The 15,834-nt window shown below is 41.6% G+C and overlaps 1 protein-coding gene across 1 annotated transcript in view; it reads left to right on the plus strand.

Annotated features, from left to right (window-relative positions):
- GK5 (glycerol kinase 5) overlaps positions 1-15,834 on the plus strand; it is a 91,264-nt gene that overhangs the window by 50,298 nt on the left and 25,132 nt on the right. The window contains exon 11 of the mRNA XM_013007099.2: positions 341-445. Coding sequence (XP_012862553.1) covers positions 341-445 — 105 coding nt within the window. The remainder of the gene's footprint in view (positions 1-340; positions 446-15,834) is intronic.

Here is a 15,834-nt window from a genome sequence, read left to right on the forward strand (position 1 = left end):
TTTTCTGTTTTAGGAACACAGAGATCCCTACAACCAATACAAATTAATATTTATTGTTCATTGTATTTGCCAGGCACTGTGCTAACTGTTGAGATGTATTTGTGCCATAATAACTCTCTGAGGTAGGCTGGTTTCCAGTTGAGGAAACGGAGTCTAGAAGTTATGAACTTGCAAGACCACAGCTAGTAAATGGAAGGAGCTGGGGCTATGGAGTCAGGTAGTTTGACTCCACCGTTGCTTTGCTATTTCTCAGAAGTAATCAAATTGTTGTATTGTGGAAGTCTCTATAATAACTTATGCATTTATCATGTACCTTGCTTAGATTTTTATCTTTTTAAAGGTTTTTACCCATTGATCGGATGGAAGATTGGACAAGAAGTTGTTTGCGTAGCTGAAAGCAATGCCGCAGACACCGGGACCGCCATAAAATGGGCCCAGCAGTTAAGTAAGTCCTCTTATAAGTGAAGTTCACAAACCAGAGTCAAGAATTCAGCAACACCATGGGGTTGCAAATTAGTAAGGCAGGAATTATTTATTCAAATAAACAAAAATAAAATAACATGGACTAGAAGAGTATATACCGTATATACTTGAGTATAAGCCAACCCGAATATCAGCTGAGGCACCTAATTTTACCACAAAAATGTGCTGAAAAACTCGGTGTATACACGAGTATATACAGTATATAATCATAGTTTTTTGATATTGGGATGGGAAAGACTAGGTTTTTAAGCCAGGAATCTTAAAGGAAAAGAAATTTGCCTATGTAAGATATTAGCATACATAGGGGAATACATGCCATAAGCAAAGTTAAAAGACAAATTGGCAAACAATTTTCAGCATGTCAGGAAAAAATGGACAAAGCACATAGATGCAAGTATTTCATAAAAGAAATCAAATAACTGCAAGAAATGCAACTCAAATCCAGTAATAAAAATATGCCATTTAAATAATGATATTAGCTATCATAATGCCAAAGGTGAACATGTTTGATGATGCTTAGGGTTGGTGGGAAGGTAGCAGAAAAGGTGTTCTTATTTTCCATTGGGGTGAGTGTGTGTTAGTGTGAGCTTCCTGAAGGACAACCCAGCAATATGCATCATTTTAAAGAGTGCTGGCCCTTTGTCCCCTCAGTTCTATTCTTGACTAAGAAATGTGTGCAAAGGGTGTTGACTGCAGCCCTCGGAAGCAAGTTCATGATGAAGCACTGAGGAGTCACTGTGAGGAGGACGTTCCTACGGAGGAGCAGCAGGCAGTCACATATTAACAGTGTACTTGACGAAGAGGACGAAGCAGTGACCACCTTTTAATACCTGCTGTATTGAGATGTGGTTCATGTGCTATATATTTCACCCATTTACATGTACAATTCAATTCGTTGTTTTTTAATATTCTCACAGGATAGTGCAGCCCTATTCAAAATCTAATTATTATGGTATATTTCTGTCTTCCCTGAAAAACACTCCATGCTCATGGGCAGTCACTTTCCATCCATTCCATCCCCCTGGAGCCCCATCTACTCTCAATGGGGATTGTGCCCATGCGGGTCAGTCCTATGAATGCAATGATACGGTAGGCCCTCTTTAAAAACACATGCACTTTTCCATGTGACCTGTGTCGCTAGCCCACTTCTTTTTAGTGCTGAATAGTATTCCATTGTGCGGATGCACATGACTTACCCACTCATCAGTTAACAGACATTGGGTTGTCTCCACGTTTTGACTAGTTAGAAACATAAGCAACCCGTGTGTTCCTTAACCATTTTTAGTGTATAATATGTTAAATGTTATATAGAAAAGTGCTAATATTGGCCATCACTGATGAGTCAATTATGAGGCAGATTTTTACTTCTTTTTATTTTTTTAATGAGTGAGCTATTTTATTTGTATAAGGCTTTTACTTTATAAACTTATTATCAGGTTAATGTATGCACTGTTTGTCACAGCTAAGTCATGATGAGTCTTGAAGATGAGAAAACAGGGGATTAGTGAGCACACGTGACAAGCTCCATGTGTCAAAGCTTAGTCAGAGCGCGGCTCTGAGGATCGAGGGTATGTGGTAGCTAATCCATACTGATTAGTTTCTTTCATGTTGCTTAAGCTATGCCACTGTTCTTTTTTACAAAATCACTTTATTGGGGTCTCTTACAGCTCTTACCACAATCCACACATCCATCCATTGTGTCAAGCACATTTGTACATTTATTGCCCTCATCATTCTCAAAACATTTGCTTTCTACTTGAGGCCTTGGTATCAGCTCCTCGTTTTTCCCCCTCCCTCACCCATCTTCCCTCCCTCATGAACCCTTGATAATTTATAAATTGGTATTATTTTTCATGTCTTACGCTGACCATCTCCCTTCACCCATTTTCTGTTGACCGTCCCCCAGTCAGGGGGTTATATGTAGAGCCTTGTGATCGGTTCCCCCTTTCTTCCCCCACCTCCCCCTTACCCTCCTGGTATTGCTACTTTCATTGTTGGTCCTGAGGGGTTTATCTGTCCTGGATTCCCTGTGTTTCCAGTTCCTATCTGTACCAGTGTACATCCTCTTGTCTAGCCGATTTGTAAGGTAGAATTGGGGTCATTATGGTGGGGGGAGAAAGCATTGAAGAACTAAAGGAAAGTTGTATGTTTCATTGGTGCTGCACTGCACCCAGATTGACTCATCTCCTCCCCGCGACCCTTCTGTAAGGGGATGTCCAATTGTCTACAGATGGATTTTGGGTCTCCACTCTGCACTCCCCCTCATTCACATTGATAAGATTTTTTGTTCTGGGTCTTTGATGCCTGATACCTGATCCCATCGACACCTCGTGATCACACAGGCTGGTGGGCTTCTCCCATTTGGACTTTGTTGCTTCTCAGCTAGATGACTGCAGACTTTTACTTCGTCCCCTACTGATTTGATCTAAGTTGATTTGTTTGACAAGGTTAGTTCTCTTGACAGAAAATGTTTACTCCAGGAAGAGTGCACCATCAGTTTCTTCCACTCTCCCGGAGGCTGCACATGCGCTGTAAACATAACATGACTTAGTAACCAGCTCTCTTTGTTTCAAAGCTCTTTATCATTTGCAAGTATCCTCCTATTTCAAGGTTTGTTAATACACCTCTTTAGACACACACCTCCTTAGACAACTCATAGATGATCAGAAATAGAAAATGTAGATCACACATTTCTTTATATTACATAATGCTTTCGGTTACTAGTTCTTCCCTGGCCTATAGGGTCACTATGAGTTGGAATTGACTCATTGACCTTGAGTTATAAGTTTATTTAGTTTTATTCTCTCTAGAAGATGCTGAGAAACCACAGATTGGGCAATTTCACATTCATCAGTTAAAAAAAATAGTATTCCCAAGTTCCATATGAATTCATGTGTTTATTATTGGTGGGAACCATTCCACAGCACAGCTAGGTTGAGGCTCATTCATTTCGATTCTCAAAGACTGGAAGCTTTTCAGCAGGTTGGGGATATTTATGGCCCTGGCCTGGAAGAGTGGCAACCTTTTGATAGAGGCACACACCCTTCCCGAAGACCAGCCTCATCTTTGGTAGGAACACAGGGCTGTTGGTATAACCAAGTGATCTCCTATTTATCTTAATGTTTCAATCATTGGTATAACCCACTGCCATTGACTCCTGGTGACCCTGTAATGCAGAGTAGAACTACCTTGGGTTTCTGAGACTATGAAAATGTATGAGTTCTGACAGCCTCATCTTTTTTTTTTTTTTTTAAATCTCTTTATTGGGGGCTTGTACAACTCTTAGCCTCATCTTTCTTGCACTGAGTGACTGAGGATAGGTGAAAACTGCCAGCCTTGCAGTTGCCAGCCAAATGCTTAACCACCTGCATCAACAGTGCTCTTTATCATTGTCCTTGCTGGGTAGTCCTGATATATATCTATCTGGAATTCACATAAAAAGTCAATGTTTATTTCACTATATCCATTTCTACTTTTTTTAAATCCTATTTGAGGATTATTTCCAATGGGCGTATTGGAAAAATTAGCCTATATTTTATTCTGGAGAAAAAATGTGGAAGAGCCATATCCCCAATGATGTGTAAATTCTGCAAGGTCTGAGCCTTTGTCAGTGAAAATCCTGGCAGGACTCCAGCAAACAGGAAGGTCAAGACAAAAAGAGGGGGGAGAGAGGAGAAACTGGCCTCCAGAGAGCTATACATCGCGGCCGCACTTCCAAGTGAAGTCATCAGGCTGCGACCTGACTGACAGGCTAAACTTCACCCCTAAACTTTAATATATCTTCAAGTTGACATGAAATTACGAAACTACCACAAGATCTCATTCTTGTAAATATTTCGATATCTTCTAGCTTTCATTTAGTTAACCAATATTGAGTGTTGAGTAGATACCTGGACCCGGAGCAGGTGCTGGGGAAACACCAGTGAGTGAGCACTCACGGTTCCTACATTCATAGAGACTACAGTCTAGTACAAAAGACAGGTATTAAATGGTAGCAAGATCGAGGATCTTTTTCTAAAGGGAGCACTTAAGACTATTCTAGAGAATCAGAAAACAAAACCAGTTGTAATTGAGTCCACTCTGACTTCTGAGCGACCCCGTGAGTGCAGAGCAGAACTGTGCTCCATAGGGTTTTTAAAGCTGCAGCCTTTCAGAAGCAGGTTTGCCAGGCCAGTTTGCTGAGTCATCTCTGTGGGGTTTGAGCTGCCAACCTTTCGCTTGGTAGTTGGACACCTACCCTATTGAGTCAGCCAGGAACTCCTGGAGCATCTGCAAGCTCCAGGAAGAGTGATTGGACCACTGGATTGGGGGTTGGCCAGGGAGGGCGCCAAGCAGAGAGGACCAGTGTTGGGGAGGGTGACCTCTGTTGGGGAAGGTCAGGACCTCTTCAAAGACTGGAAAGAATCCCTTATTCCTTCTCTGCAGATGAGAAGCTCCTCATCTCTGCTGTCGTACAGTAACAAGGGTCAAGGGACATCTTTTCCTTAGCAAGATCCCATTTAACTGCTCCGTGTCACATCTGCCTGCTCCAGGCAATCCCCTCAAGACTTCCAGTACACATTTAAAATTAACCCCGCACGCTCGTTTCCAGAAATGCAAGGAACCGATTCCTTCTCTTTGGATACCTTCCCTAAAGAGATGTAGTCTTCCTCATTAGAGGAGATGATACAAACGTTCTCTTCTAAATGGACTGATTCTGTTAGGTGCCAGCGAGTTGCTTCCAACCCATACCCTGTGTACAACAGAACAAAACCCTGCCCAGCCCTGCGCCATCCTCACAATTGTTCCTGTGCTTCACCCCATTGTTCCGGTCACGGTGACCTTATCAAGGGCCTTTCTCTTTTTCACTGTCCCTCTAATTTGCCAAGCATGATGTCCTTCTCCAGGGATTGGTCTCTCTATAACATGTCCAAAGTACAGCAGAGGAAGTCTCCCCATCCTTGCCTCTAAGGCAGCTCCGGCGGAACTCCTTCCAAAAGAGATTTGTTTGTTCATTGGACTCTCGATAGTCTTTGCCAGCACCATAATGAAAATATTTAATTCTTTTTCTGCCTTCCCTATTCATTGTCCAGCTGCTCCCCTTCCAAGTGGACGACGAATTGCAGGTAGTAGTAAAGGTTCAGTGTTACTGACAGGACTCAGACAGGGTGGAGGCCTGAGGCATCTCATGGCCCTCCTCCCTCGGCTTCCCTTGGGTGACACACAGTAGTTAGATGTCGCTGACTGTGGGAGGAGAGGAGAGCCCAAGCAATAGAACAACCTCGAGTTCTTCAGGAGACTGCACAGACCCAAGATTCCCTGCAGGGGACCAGCATTTGAGTGCATTGGTGACAATACTGGTGAAAGTAAGGGAGGGAGGAAGGGGGAAAAATGAGGAGCTGATAGCAAGGGCTCAAGTAGAAAGAAAATATTTTGAGAATGATGAGGGCAACAAATGTACAAATGTGCTTGACACAATGGGTGTCTGTATGGATTGTGATAAGAGTTGTACGAGCCCCCAATAAAATGATTTTTTAAAGTTCAATGGGGTCAGGAAGAATTTAAAAATTAAAAATAATTATAATCATGCCCCTTCAGACTTCATTTTGTTCCCAAAACTCAAAGAGCATTTGGGCCTCTAAAAGAGCCCCCAACTGCTATATTGATGTGGTGTAAATAAATAAAAAGCACAGAATTCTTTGGGGAAGGGTTCTCCCACACATTGCCATCAAGTTCATTCTGCCTCATAGTGGCGCGAGAGGCCAGGGTAGGACTGCCCCCGGGGACTTCCGGGCCTGGAGCAGAAAGCCTCTTCTTTCTCCTGTGCAGTGGCTGGTGGTGTCACAGTTAGAAGGCCAACTCACAGCTCACTCTGCCACCAGGGCTTCCAAGAAGGAAATACAGCCTTCAGAGATGTCTACATATAGATGGGTGGTATATAATAATAATAATAATAATTTCACATACTAATATTTTTGTTCACCAAAGATTTCTATGCTTAGTAGCAATGCTTTTTTTTTAACTTAGCTTTATACATTTCCTATAGATACTACGTATTTCCTACACTTGTCATAGTCTGCTGACAAAAACAAGCAAACCTACGATCGTCTTGTCAGTCTGACTCACAGAGATCCGACAGGGCAGGCAGGGCTTCTCCAGGTTTCCAAGGCTTTACATCCTTAGAGCACCAGACAGGCTCATCTTTCTCCCTTGCAGTGGCTGGGGGATTTGAGCTGCTAGCATTTGGTTAGTGACCCAATACTTAACCCACCAAGCCAGCAGCATTATTATAGTCCACACACTCACTGATCTTTCTTTTCTCCTCACAATTGTGCCTATTGTGACCATTTTCACAGTGCTATGCTATTACCCTTAGCAGGTCACGAAAACAGCACACACATTTACAGGCCCCTGGACAATGCAAATGGTTAAACTCTCAAGTACCAGGGAAAGTATGGTGGTTCCTGTGGACAGCAGACTGTAACATCATGTTGCTGCCAGTTACATGGAGTTGATTCTAACACAACAATCCATGTAGCAGAGACAGAGCGGCTCCATAGCATGTTCTTGGCTGCATCTTACGAGAAGCACATCACCAGGCTTTTCTCCTCCACAGCACTGCTGGGTGGGATTAAATGGCCAGCCTTTAGGCTAGCAAACCCAGTGAATACTGCTTGTACAGTTCTGGGCCTCCAGTTTATCCCTCTGAATGAACAATGTCATTCATGGAAAAAAAGCTTATCAATACCCATGCTTTCTCCCTTTTGTTTTCCTAAGATTAGGCTAAGGGCATAATCAGAATTGCCTGGAAGGTTTAAAAACAACAACAAAAACAAAACACATCTCCTGCCCACCCCCACCCCCCTACTGCTGCGTCCCAATCTACAATGTTACCTTTGGTGTATAAGATTAGAAAGTGGTTTACAAACACTGTTATACACTTTTCCAGTACTACATGCCACACCAATAGAAATCTATCTGAAAAATCATCCCAGTGTTTCTCTGGCTGGTGGTTTTAAAATCTATACTTAAAAACAAACCAAAAACCATGTTCAAATGCCTACAACTTTAAAGCCAGCGAAGGCATAATGCTAGCTGGCTGTGTGAGGCAATACCTCTGGTAACAGATAAACAGGAAAGAGATTGACAGCTCATTCACATTCCTCATTTTCTGTCCTATCTTCTGCTTCACTAATTTCCCATTCACACTGCTTCCAAACGATCTTATTGATGGAAGTCTTTGGGAAGGAACACACCTCTTCTTGTCTCTCCCACTGGACAAAGCAGAGACTCCAAGATAGAATGCCCAGAGAAGCTATCTGAAGTCTCTGAAGGACAATGCTAGCAAGCCAACTGGGAAACTCCAAGTGCCACCAAAGGGGCAGTGAGTTTCATGTTGGGGATTTTCTCTCTATCTCCTGACCTCAACTCAGGAACAGTCTGACACCGGAAAACCAGATCTGCACATGGGCTGCAGATAGAAAGAGTTTCTAAAGAAGCCCCCTCATTTTGATCTGAGGATCAGTAGCTAGGGGTCTCTCCAGGGTGGGAAAGTTCATTGGCTTTATGTTTGCTGCAGTTTTCATTATCTCCTGTGCCAGCATCCAGGCCATAACCCTGCAAGCCCACAGTATGGGATCCCCTTTTTTGCCTTTCTCAGTCTCTCCTATCCAAGAACCCAGGCAACATGTGGCTGCAGTGATGACAGGTATGTCAGTGCAGGTCCCTGTGACTACCTGGCAAGGACGGGAAGGAAATTCCTGTGCCCCCACCCCACCTCTGCTCCCACCCCCCTGACTTCTGTTCCTCTCTCCTGACCCTCTTGCCATGCTAATTAGCTAGTGAGGGAGCTAGTACCAGGTGTGCCGCAGAGCAGAGAAATGAAAGGATGGAGAACACAGACTCAGGGGCCGCTGAAAGCAGGGTGCTCAGGCCAGTGACCAGGCAAGGTCTCCACAAATGATCTCAGACGGACCGTTGCCCGTGCTGGCTGCTGGGTGGCAGGAATGAAGTGCAGTGGCTGCAGAGTTCTGAAAACGGAACAGACGTTGGAACATGCAACCTACATAAGGGCGTTTGGAGCTTTTGATCTGAACATGTCTCAGTTTATACCTTGTTAAAACAGAAATATCAAAGTTATTCATAGGATTTAGACAAAATTCAGTCTCATAGCACAATGTTCATATTTTAGATACAAACCAAAATTAATCAAGACATGAAAGGCAAGAAAATCTGAATGATGTGCAAAGGAAAAGTAACAGAGACCAGAGCTGAGATGACACACGTGGTGGACCTATCAAAGACTTTCCCTGACCTATTTCAACTGTAGTCTGAGACATGTGGATGCACGCTCATAAAACAAATGAAGCAGAGGACCTTAGCAAGAAAGAGATAATGAAGCAAATCCAAATGGGAACGTTAGAATGGAAAATTCACTATAAACACAAATTTAAAATTTTGCTATATATGCCCAATATCACAATAATTATAGCAAAAGGAAGAGCTAATGAAACTGAAGACAGTTCAAGCTTCAGTCTGGAAGATGGTATTTGCAAATCACATGATCAGAAAAGGATTTGTCTGCAGAATAAAGAAAACTACAAAAACAACCACATAAAAGGTCTGAGCGGATAGTGAGCCAAAGATACATCGATGACAAATAAGCACATGAAAAGGTGTTTGACAGCATTAGTTACTGGGGAAGTCCAGTTTGAAAACAAATAGGGTGGCATTAGACAACTATCAGACTGACTTTATGGGCTTTTTTGTTTCGATGGTACCCAAGCACTGGAGCATCCTGAGCACACACATCGTCACAGGGATGCGAGATGGTACAAGCACCCTGCGAAACAGCTTGCCAGTTTCTTTGTTTGTTTTTATATTTTGCAATATGAAGCACATGTTTACTCGGCTGTGTTAATGTAAGACATACTGTTTATATGATCCAACAATCCCACTCTTGGCTATTTGCCCCCAAAAAAGAAATGAGCTCTTTATTGCTACATACGAACCAGGGAAGAATGTCAAAGGTGTTGTGCTGATAAAAGAAACCAGTATCAACTTGTTATCTAGTCGATGGTTTCAAATGTTGGACACAGTGGGAAAGGGCTCAGGTGGAGCAAGGGCTGACTACAGAGGAGAGCATCTGGAGTGTGAGGAAGGTGCTCAGTACCCTAAGGATGATGGTTATTATCAGTCTAAACAGGTTTTTAAATCAATAGAACTATATTCCCAAAGCCAAACACCGTGCTGTGTGTGTGTGTATTTCACTCACCCAACACAATCTTGCTTATGGTGGTATTTGCACAGTTGTACACATTTGTCAAAATTCATTGAATACCTAATATGGGTGAACTTAGTCATATGTAAATTCAACCTCAATTAAAGTTAAAATCTAATTTTTTCTCAAACAGGAAATGAGACCTAACTTCATAAAAATACAAAAGCAATTTAAACACTGAGGTGGTATTTCTCACCCATTCACGTAGGCACAAAAATTCAAAAGCTCGCTGATATGGATGATAAATGAGGCAGAATCACTTTGAGCCAAAATCCCATTTACTGCTGGAGGTAATGTGGACTGGCACAATTTCTATGGAGGGGAATTTGGCAACATCCAACCAAACCACAAGACTTTTATCTGTGATAATGATCCTTCTTCTTGGAATTTACGCTTATAGGATACACCACCAACAATACGAAAATGCAAATGCTTACTTATTGTCCCTGTGAGTTTTTGAGACTGTGTTACAGGAGTAGAGAGCCCTGTCTTTCTCCTGTAGAGACACTGGTGGTTTTGAAAGGCAAACCTTGCAGATCTCAGTCCAACATGTAACCACTGTGCCGCTAGGGCTCCTTAGGAGAGACGGGAAAACTCTTCCTGATTCAACAGAACGCTAACAGATCAATAAAAATAGTGCCGTTAAAACACTATTGTACCACCATTGTGATGAAAACAGATTCAGTTAAGATTCACCAATGAAAATTTAGGGGCTGGAGGAATTTCATTGAGAAATGAAATATTTTTATCTCCCCACAAATTATTTATTTAACAGGAAACCAGTAATGATTCTATGGGAAAATTGGGAAGCCTCTCACACAACTGAACAGCACTAACATTCAAAAGTCAGTTAATTGTGGACACCTTATGTGAAGCCCATGTGGCATAGTGGGTTACTAACTGCAAGGTCTGCAGTTCAAATCCACCACTTCTTCTGTGGGAAAAAGATGAGGCTTTCTACTCCCATCAAGAGTTACAGTCTTGGCCTATGTACATATATTTATATGGCTATACATTGAGGTAGTGAACAGCCTCTACTTAAGTATTTCCTTAACACAAGAACACGTTGCTATAATAATGTGGCATTTGGAGATGCCCACTGCCCTGACACAATTGCTAAAGATAAAACTGGGTGCATAAACAAATGTCGTGAAGAAAGTAGATGGTGCCTGGATATTAAAAGATAAAACGTCTGCGGCCTTAAAAGCTTAAAGTCAACCAAGTGGCCATTTGGTGGGGAAGCAACAAAGCCTATATGGAAGGAGCACACCAGCATGTGTAATCATGAGGTGGTATCTGTGGGAACAAACATCAGAATTCCAAAAATAACCTCATTGAGATGATGGAGAGGGTGAGTCAAGCTAGAGACCCAGAGCCCATCCATGGATAATTAGACATCCCTGCACAGAGGGGCTGCATGCAGGAGAAATTGCATCCAGGGCGCAGCACTGACAAAATACACAACACTCCTCTAGTTCTTTCAGTCTTCCTCCCACTATTATGATTTCAGTCCAATCCCGCAGTTACCTCTAGACCGGTGTACAGACAGTGGCACAGATGAGAGCTTTGAATATACGGAATTCAGGAAAGACAAACCCCCTCAAAATCAGTAAAGGAAGCATCCATTCCAGGAGAATGGGGGGAGGGAAGGGGGAATGGACAGCAGTGACCAATGATAGCAGAATAAGCCCCCTCAGGGGAAGACTAGTAGGTGAAGGGATAAAATGGGCAGGGTAAGATATGTATAATTAATAATAACAATACATAATATATTAAGGGGTGGCAGGGAGGGAGAGGGAGGGGAAAAAAGCTGATATCAAAGGGTTCAAGAAGAAAGATAATGTTAAAAATTGTTGATGCCAATAACTGTACATGTTCGCTTAAGATAACGGATGTATGGTTTGTTATATGTAAGAGCCCCCAATAAAATGATTATTTAATAATAAAAAAAGTTACAGTCTTGGAAATCCGCAGGCAGTTAGCTCTGCCCTGTCCCATATGATCACTATGAAGCAGAATCAACTCAGTGGCAGTGAGGCATTTCATTGTGTTTTGTTTTTGCATCTCCAGATATAACTCCCGAGAAGGACACACATAATTTGTGTATTATTCCAGCCAAAACTGTATAGCCTGGGCCAAGTCACGAGAAACTGAAACTTACTCTATAAAATAATTAAAAACGGACTCTTAGAAAATGTCCATAGCATAGAAGACAAAGAAAGGCTGAGAGAACTGTCGCAGATTAAGTTATATCATAAGTGACCTTTGACTGGATTAGAAAAAAAATGACCATGAAGGACATTATTTGTTTTAGGACACCTCATTAGTGCACCTGATAAAAACTGAAAAATGGACCCAAAAGTTAACCAAAGTATTATAAACTGAAAACTAAACCCACTGCCATCCTGACTCACAGTCTACAGAACACGTGTACCCAGAGTGTTCCCAAGGCTATAGCGCCTTACACAAGCAGATTACCTCAGCTCTCTCATGCAAAGTACTGACACCGATGTTAAATTTCACACATAGTGGATTATCACAGGTTTAGGAGTGGGTGCATGCTCTCTATTTGCAAAGGGCTCAGAAATTTACACACAGTATTATCCATTCTACGGCAACTGAAAAGGAGCCTGTGTGGCACCATGAGGTGAGCATTGGACTGCTAAACCCAAGGACGGCAGTTCAAACCCACCAGTTGTTCAACAGGAGAAAGTTGGGGCTATATGCTCAGAACCCTATAAAGCATAAGTTTCCAAATGTATGTGACCAGTCACCCACTTGTCAGGGGGAAAAAATTACTCAGCTCCCCCTGCAGTTAAAAACGTTTGTCTATAGTCCACACTTCAGGATAATGTCTAGCTGTCTGCTTTGGCAGTGTCTCCTGTATTGTTCCGGCACCCAAAGGATGGTATTGCCCACTTTGGGCAACCTTGCTATAGCGAGTCACTACGAGTCAGAATCAACTTGTTGACAGTAGGTTTCACAGTATATAAAATGAATAGATAGACAATTGATAGCTATAGAGGGTTTCAAAAAGTTGGTGGAAAAATTGAATTAAAAGGTAATGGAACTCTTGCACAGATTTTTTGAAGCCTCCTTGTAGATGTATTTGATGAAACAGACATAACAAAATGTTTAAAAAAAAACAAACAAAAAACTGGCCAATCTGGGTAAAGGATATATAAGAATATTTATTTGTATTCTTCTGATGACTTCACTCTAAGTTTGAAATCATTCCTTAAAAAGAAATTTGATCTTATTTTCTCCTCTCTCTATACACACGCACACACACACACACATATATATATATATATACCCCATGAAAGAAATTTAGTTTATTAAGTTGACTTATTTCTTTCGTTTTTAAGAAATCATTTTATTGGGGGCTCGTACAACTCTTAATCACAATCCATACATCCATCCATTATATCAAGCACATTTGTACATTTGTTGCCATCATCATTCTCAAAACATTTTCATTCTACTTGAGCCCTTGGTATCAGCTCCTCATTTTTCCCCTCCCTCCCTGCCCCCACCCCCCTCAGTAACCCTTGATAATTTATAAATTAGTATTATTTTTTCATGTCTTACACTGTCCAACAGCTCTTATTTCTAAAGGTAATGGTCTGAATGTCCTTAATGTTTTTGGCTTGGAAGTTTATGCTTCTCTCTCACTTTATTTTTTCTTTCTTATTAGCAATTATTCATCATGCTACCTAAGTATTGTTTTTATAGACTAGTGCATTCTCTCTCTCACATTGGTTTCACTCATACCAACCCCATGTGCCTGAGCAGAACCACCCCAAAGGGGTGTAATTTTTAAAAGATTTTAATTTTCTTGTATTTTATATAATTTCCTGTTTTACATATAACAGAACTTTAGTCATTTCAACAGATGCTCAGTGTCCTTCACCTTCGTCCTCCTTCCCTTTCCCCGCTACAGCTCCGCTCAAAGGAAAGATCTTGCTGTTTTAGTTTTATGTCCATTTTCTTCATTCTTTTCATTTAAATGACATTGAATTTTTCACGTATGATATCCTCGATGTCCAAAGCTCTTTTTGACTTTAGTCATTCGTGCTCACTGAGCCAGATCCATCTTTGAGGTGGTGTCAGTTCGGGCGGGATGGGTTCAGGTCCAAACTTGGGTTTGATTTGTTTTTCCTTAGCATTAACCCAGACTTACACATGAGCAATCAATGTTCTGTTCCTTGGATGGTCCTTGCTCTTGTCTTAGTTGATGACGTTAAATAGTTCCATTGTCTCCTTCCACAGAGGAAGGCGATCTGATCCCTGGGTAGTCCATCTGGCGATGCCCACGAGGATAGTCATGGCTTATGTTGTTGAAAAGCAGTATTTCCAGTGAGTAAGTCATTGGCCTCACAGAATTCCACCATGCAATCGCCACCTTGATTCCTCTCCCTGAAGCACAATTTCCCAGCTACTGCTTGCTCTTCTTTCCCCCATTTCTGCATACCAGGTACCAGTACTCATCCATCTTTCTTGCAAGTCTGATGCATTTCGTATAAAAGCAGCTGGTAGAAATCTTCCATTTCTTCTTCTTTGGCATTAACGGTTGGTGCACAAACATGAAATGGCAGTTGTCTTAACTGGCTTTCCTTGTAGGAAAATGGATATTAACCTATCATTGACAATTTTAATGCAGGATAAACCTTGAAATGTTCTTTTTGATGCTGAAAGCAACACCATTCTTCTTTATTGCGTCATGCCCAGAATAGTTGACCATAGGATCGCCAGATTAAAGATGTCTAGTACCAGCTTATTCCAGTTCACTAAGAAATGATGTGCTTCATTTCTTTTTTGACAACTTCCAATTTTCCTCCACTCATACTTAGTATGTTCCATGTTTCAATTATCATTACTCCAACTACATCATGCAGGTCACTTCTAGCTCCTTCCCTGTCATATCCTGAGTGCTTTCCAGCCCAGGGGGTGCATCTTCTGGCACAGCACAATTACTTTCTTGCCCCCATTTTCAGAAGGCACCTCTTAAGTGAGGCAGCTGGTGGTGCCAGGCTTGGTATCAGGGTGCTAAGGGCGGGGGACAGATGGGTCGGCGGCTATTGCTGCACCAGCAGTGATTGCTGCATGTTACAGTAGGAAAATATAACTTAGTTGGGCAGGAGAGCAACTCTAATTTTTAAAAAAAGTCTCTTCTGCTACTTAAAAAAAAATCATTTTAGAAACTCGTTTTATTTGAAAAACGCCCTTTTGTGTTCGTTTGGCATTTTGAGACCTTGTGCAGAATATTTCCTTTAAGTTAAAGTCTTCCCTAGAATAATTTCCTCACAAAGTATTTATTGCATGTCATGTATGCCCAAGAAATATCCCTTTCCTCCTCAATATCGTTGAGATATTTGCCAGCTTCTGAGATTTGGCTTTGTCCTTTTATCTCTGTACTGTGTGCATGTTGGTCCACTTTCCAAGTGCTACAATAACTTCTATGCCAGTCTTTTTCTTTCCCCTTTATAAATAAACTGTTCTTCCTGTCTCAGCGTTTGTCTTTATCCATGGGATTCAGACAATTCAGAAGGATATAACTAAGTTAAGCATTAGAATTTCTTTTGATCATAAATCCGACGAAAGGTTAAAGAGCAGATCATGTTGGCATTCAACAGTTCACACACACTCTGATTCAGCTTACTGGTCACTGTCCCCTCAATGTAGCCCCACCTATCCCACATCCTGCCACCCTCTGCCCTTCCTAACCCTTGAACTTTGATGTTTGGTTAATTCTTCCTGTTTGATCCTAAATAACTGATTTTTCTAACATGAGGCAAGTTGAGTTCCAGATCTGAAAGGTAGTAACTAAGAGCCATGGCTGTGTGTAACACCCTGTCTGCCATTTGATGACTTTCTTCAGTCTGAAAACTCAGGTTTAGGTGTTTCTTCAGCTCAGGAAAGTTTGCTTTCACTGAGTTCTTCAATTATCAGACTTTTTTCTTTTTTACTTGATGGCAGTTTTTAAAAATTTATTTTAATTTTTTAATCATTTTATTGGGGGCTCGTACAATTCTTATCACAATCCATAATACATCCATTGTGTCAAGCACATTTGTACATTTGTTGCCATC

Source organism: Echinops telfairi, unplaced genomic scaffold (genome assembly GCF_000313985.2).
Source record: "Echinops telfairi isolate 266 unplaced genomic scaffold, ASM31398v2 ScPeMD7_16;HRSCAF=60, whole genome shotgun sequence".
NCBI lineage: Eukaryota > Metazoa > Chordata > Mammalia > Afrosoricida > Tenrecidae > Echinops > Echinops telfairi.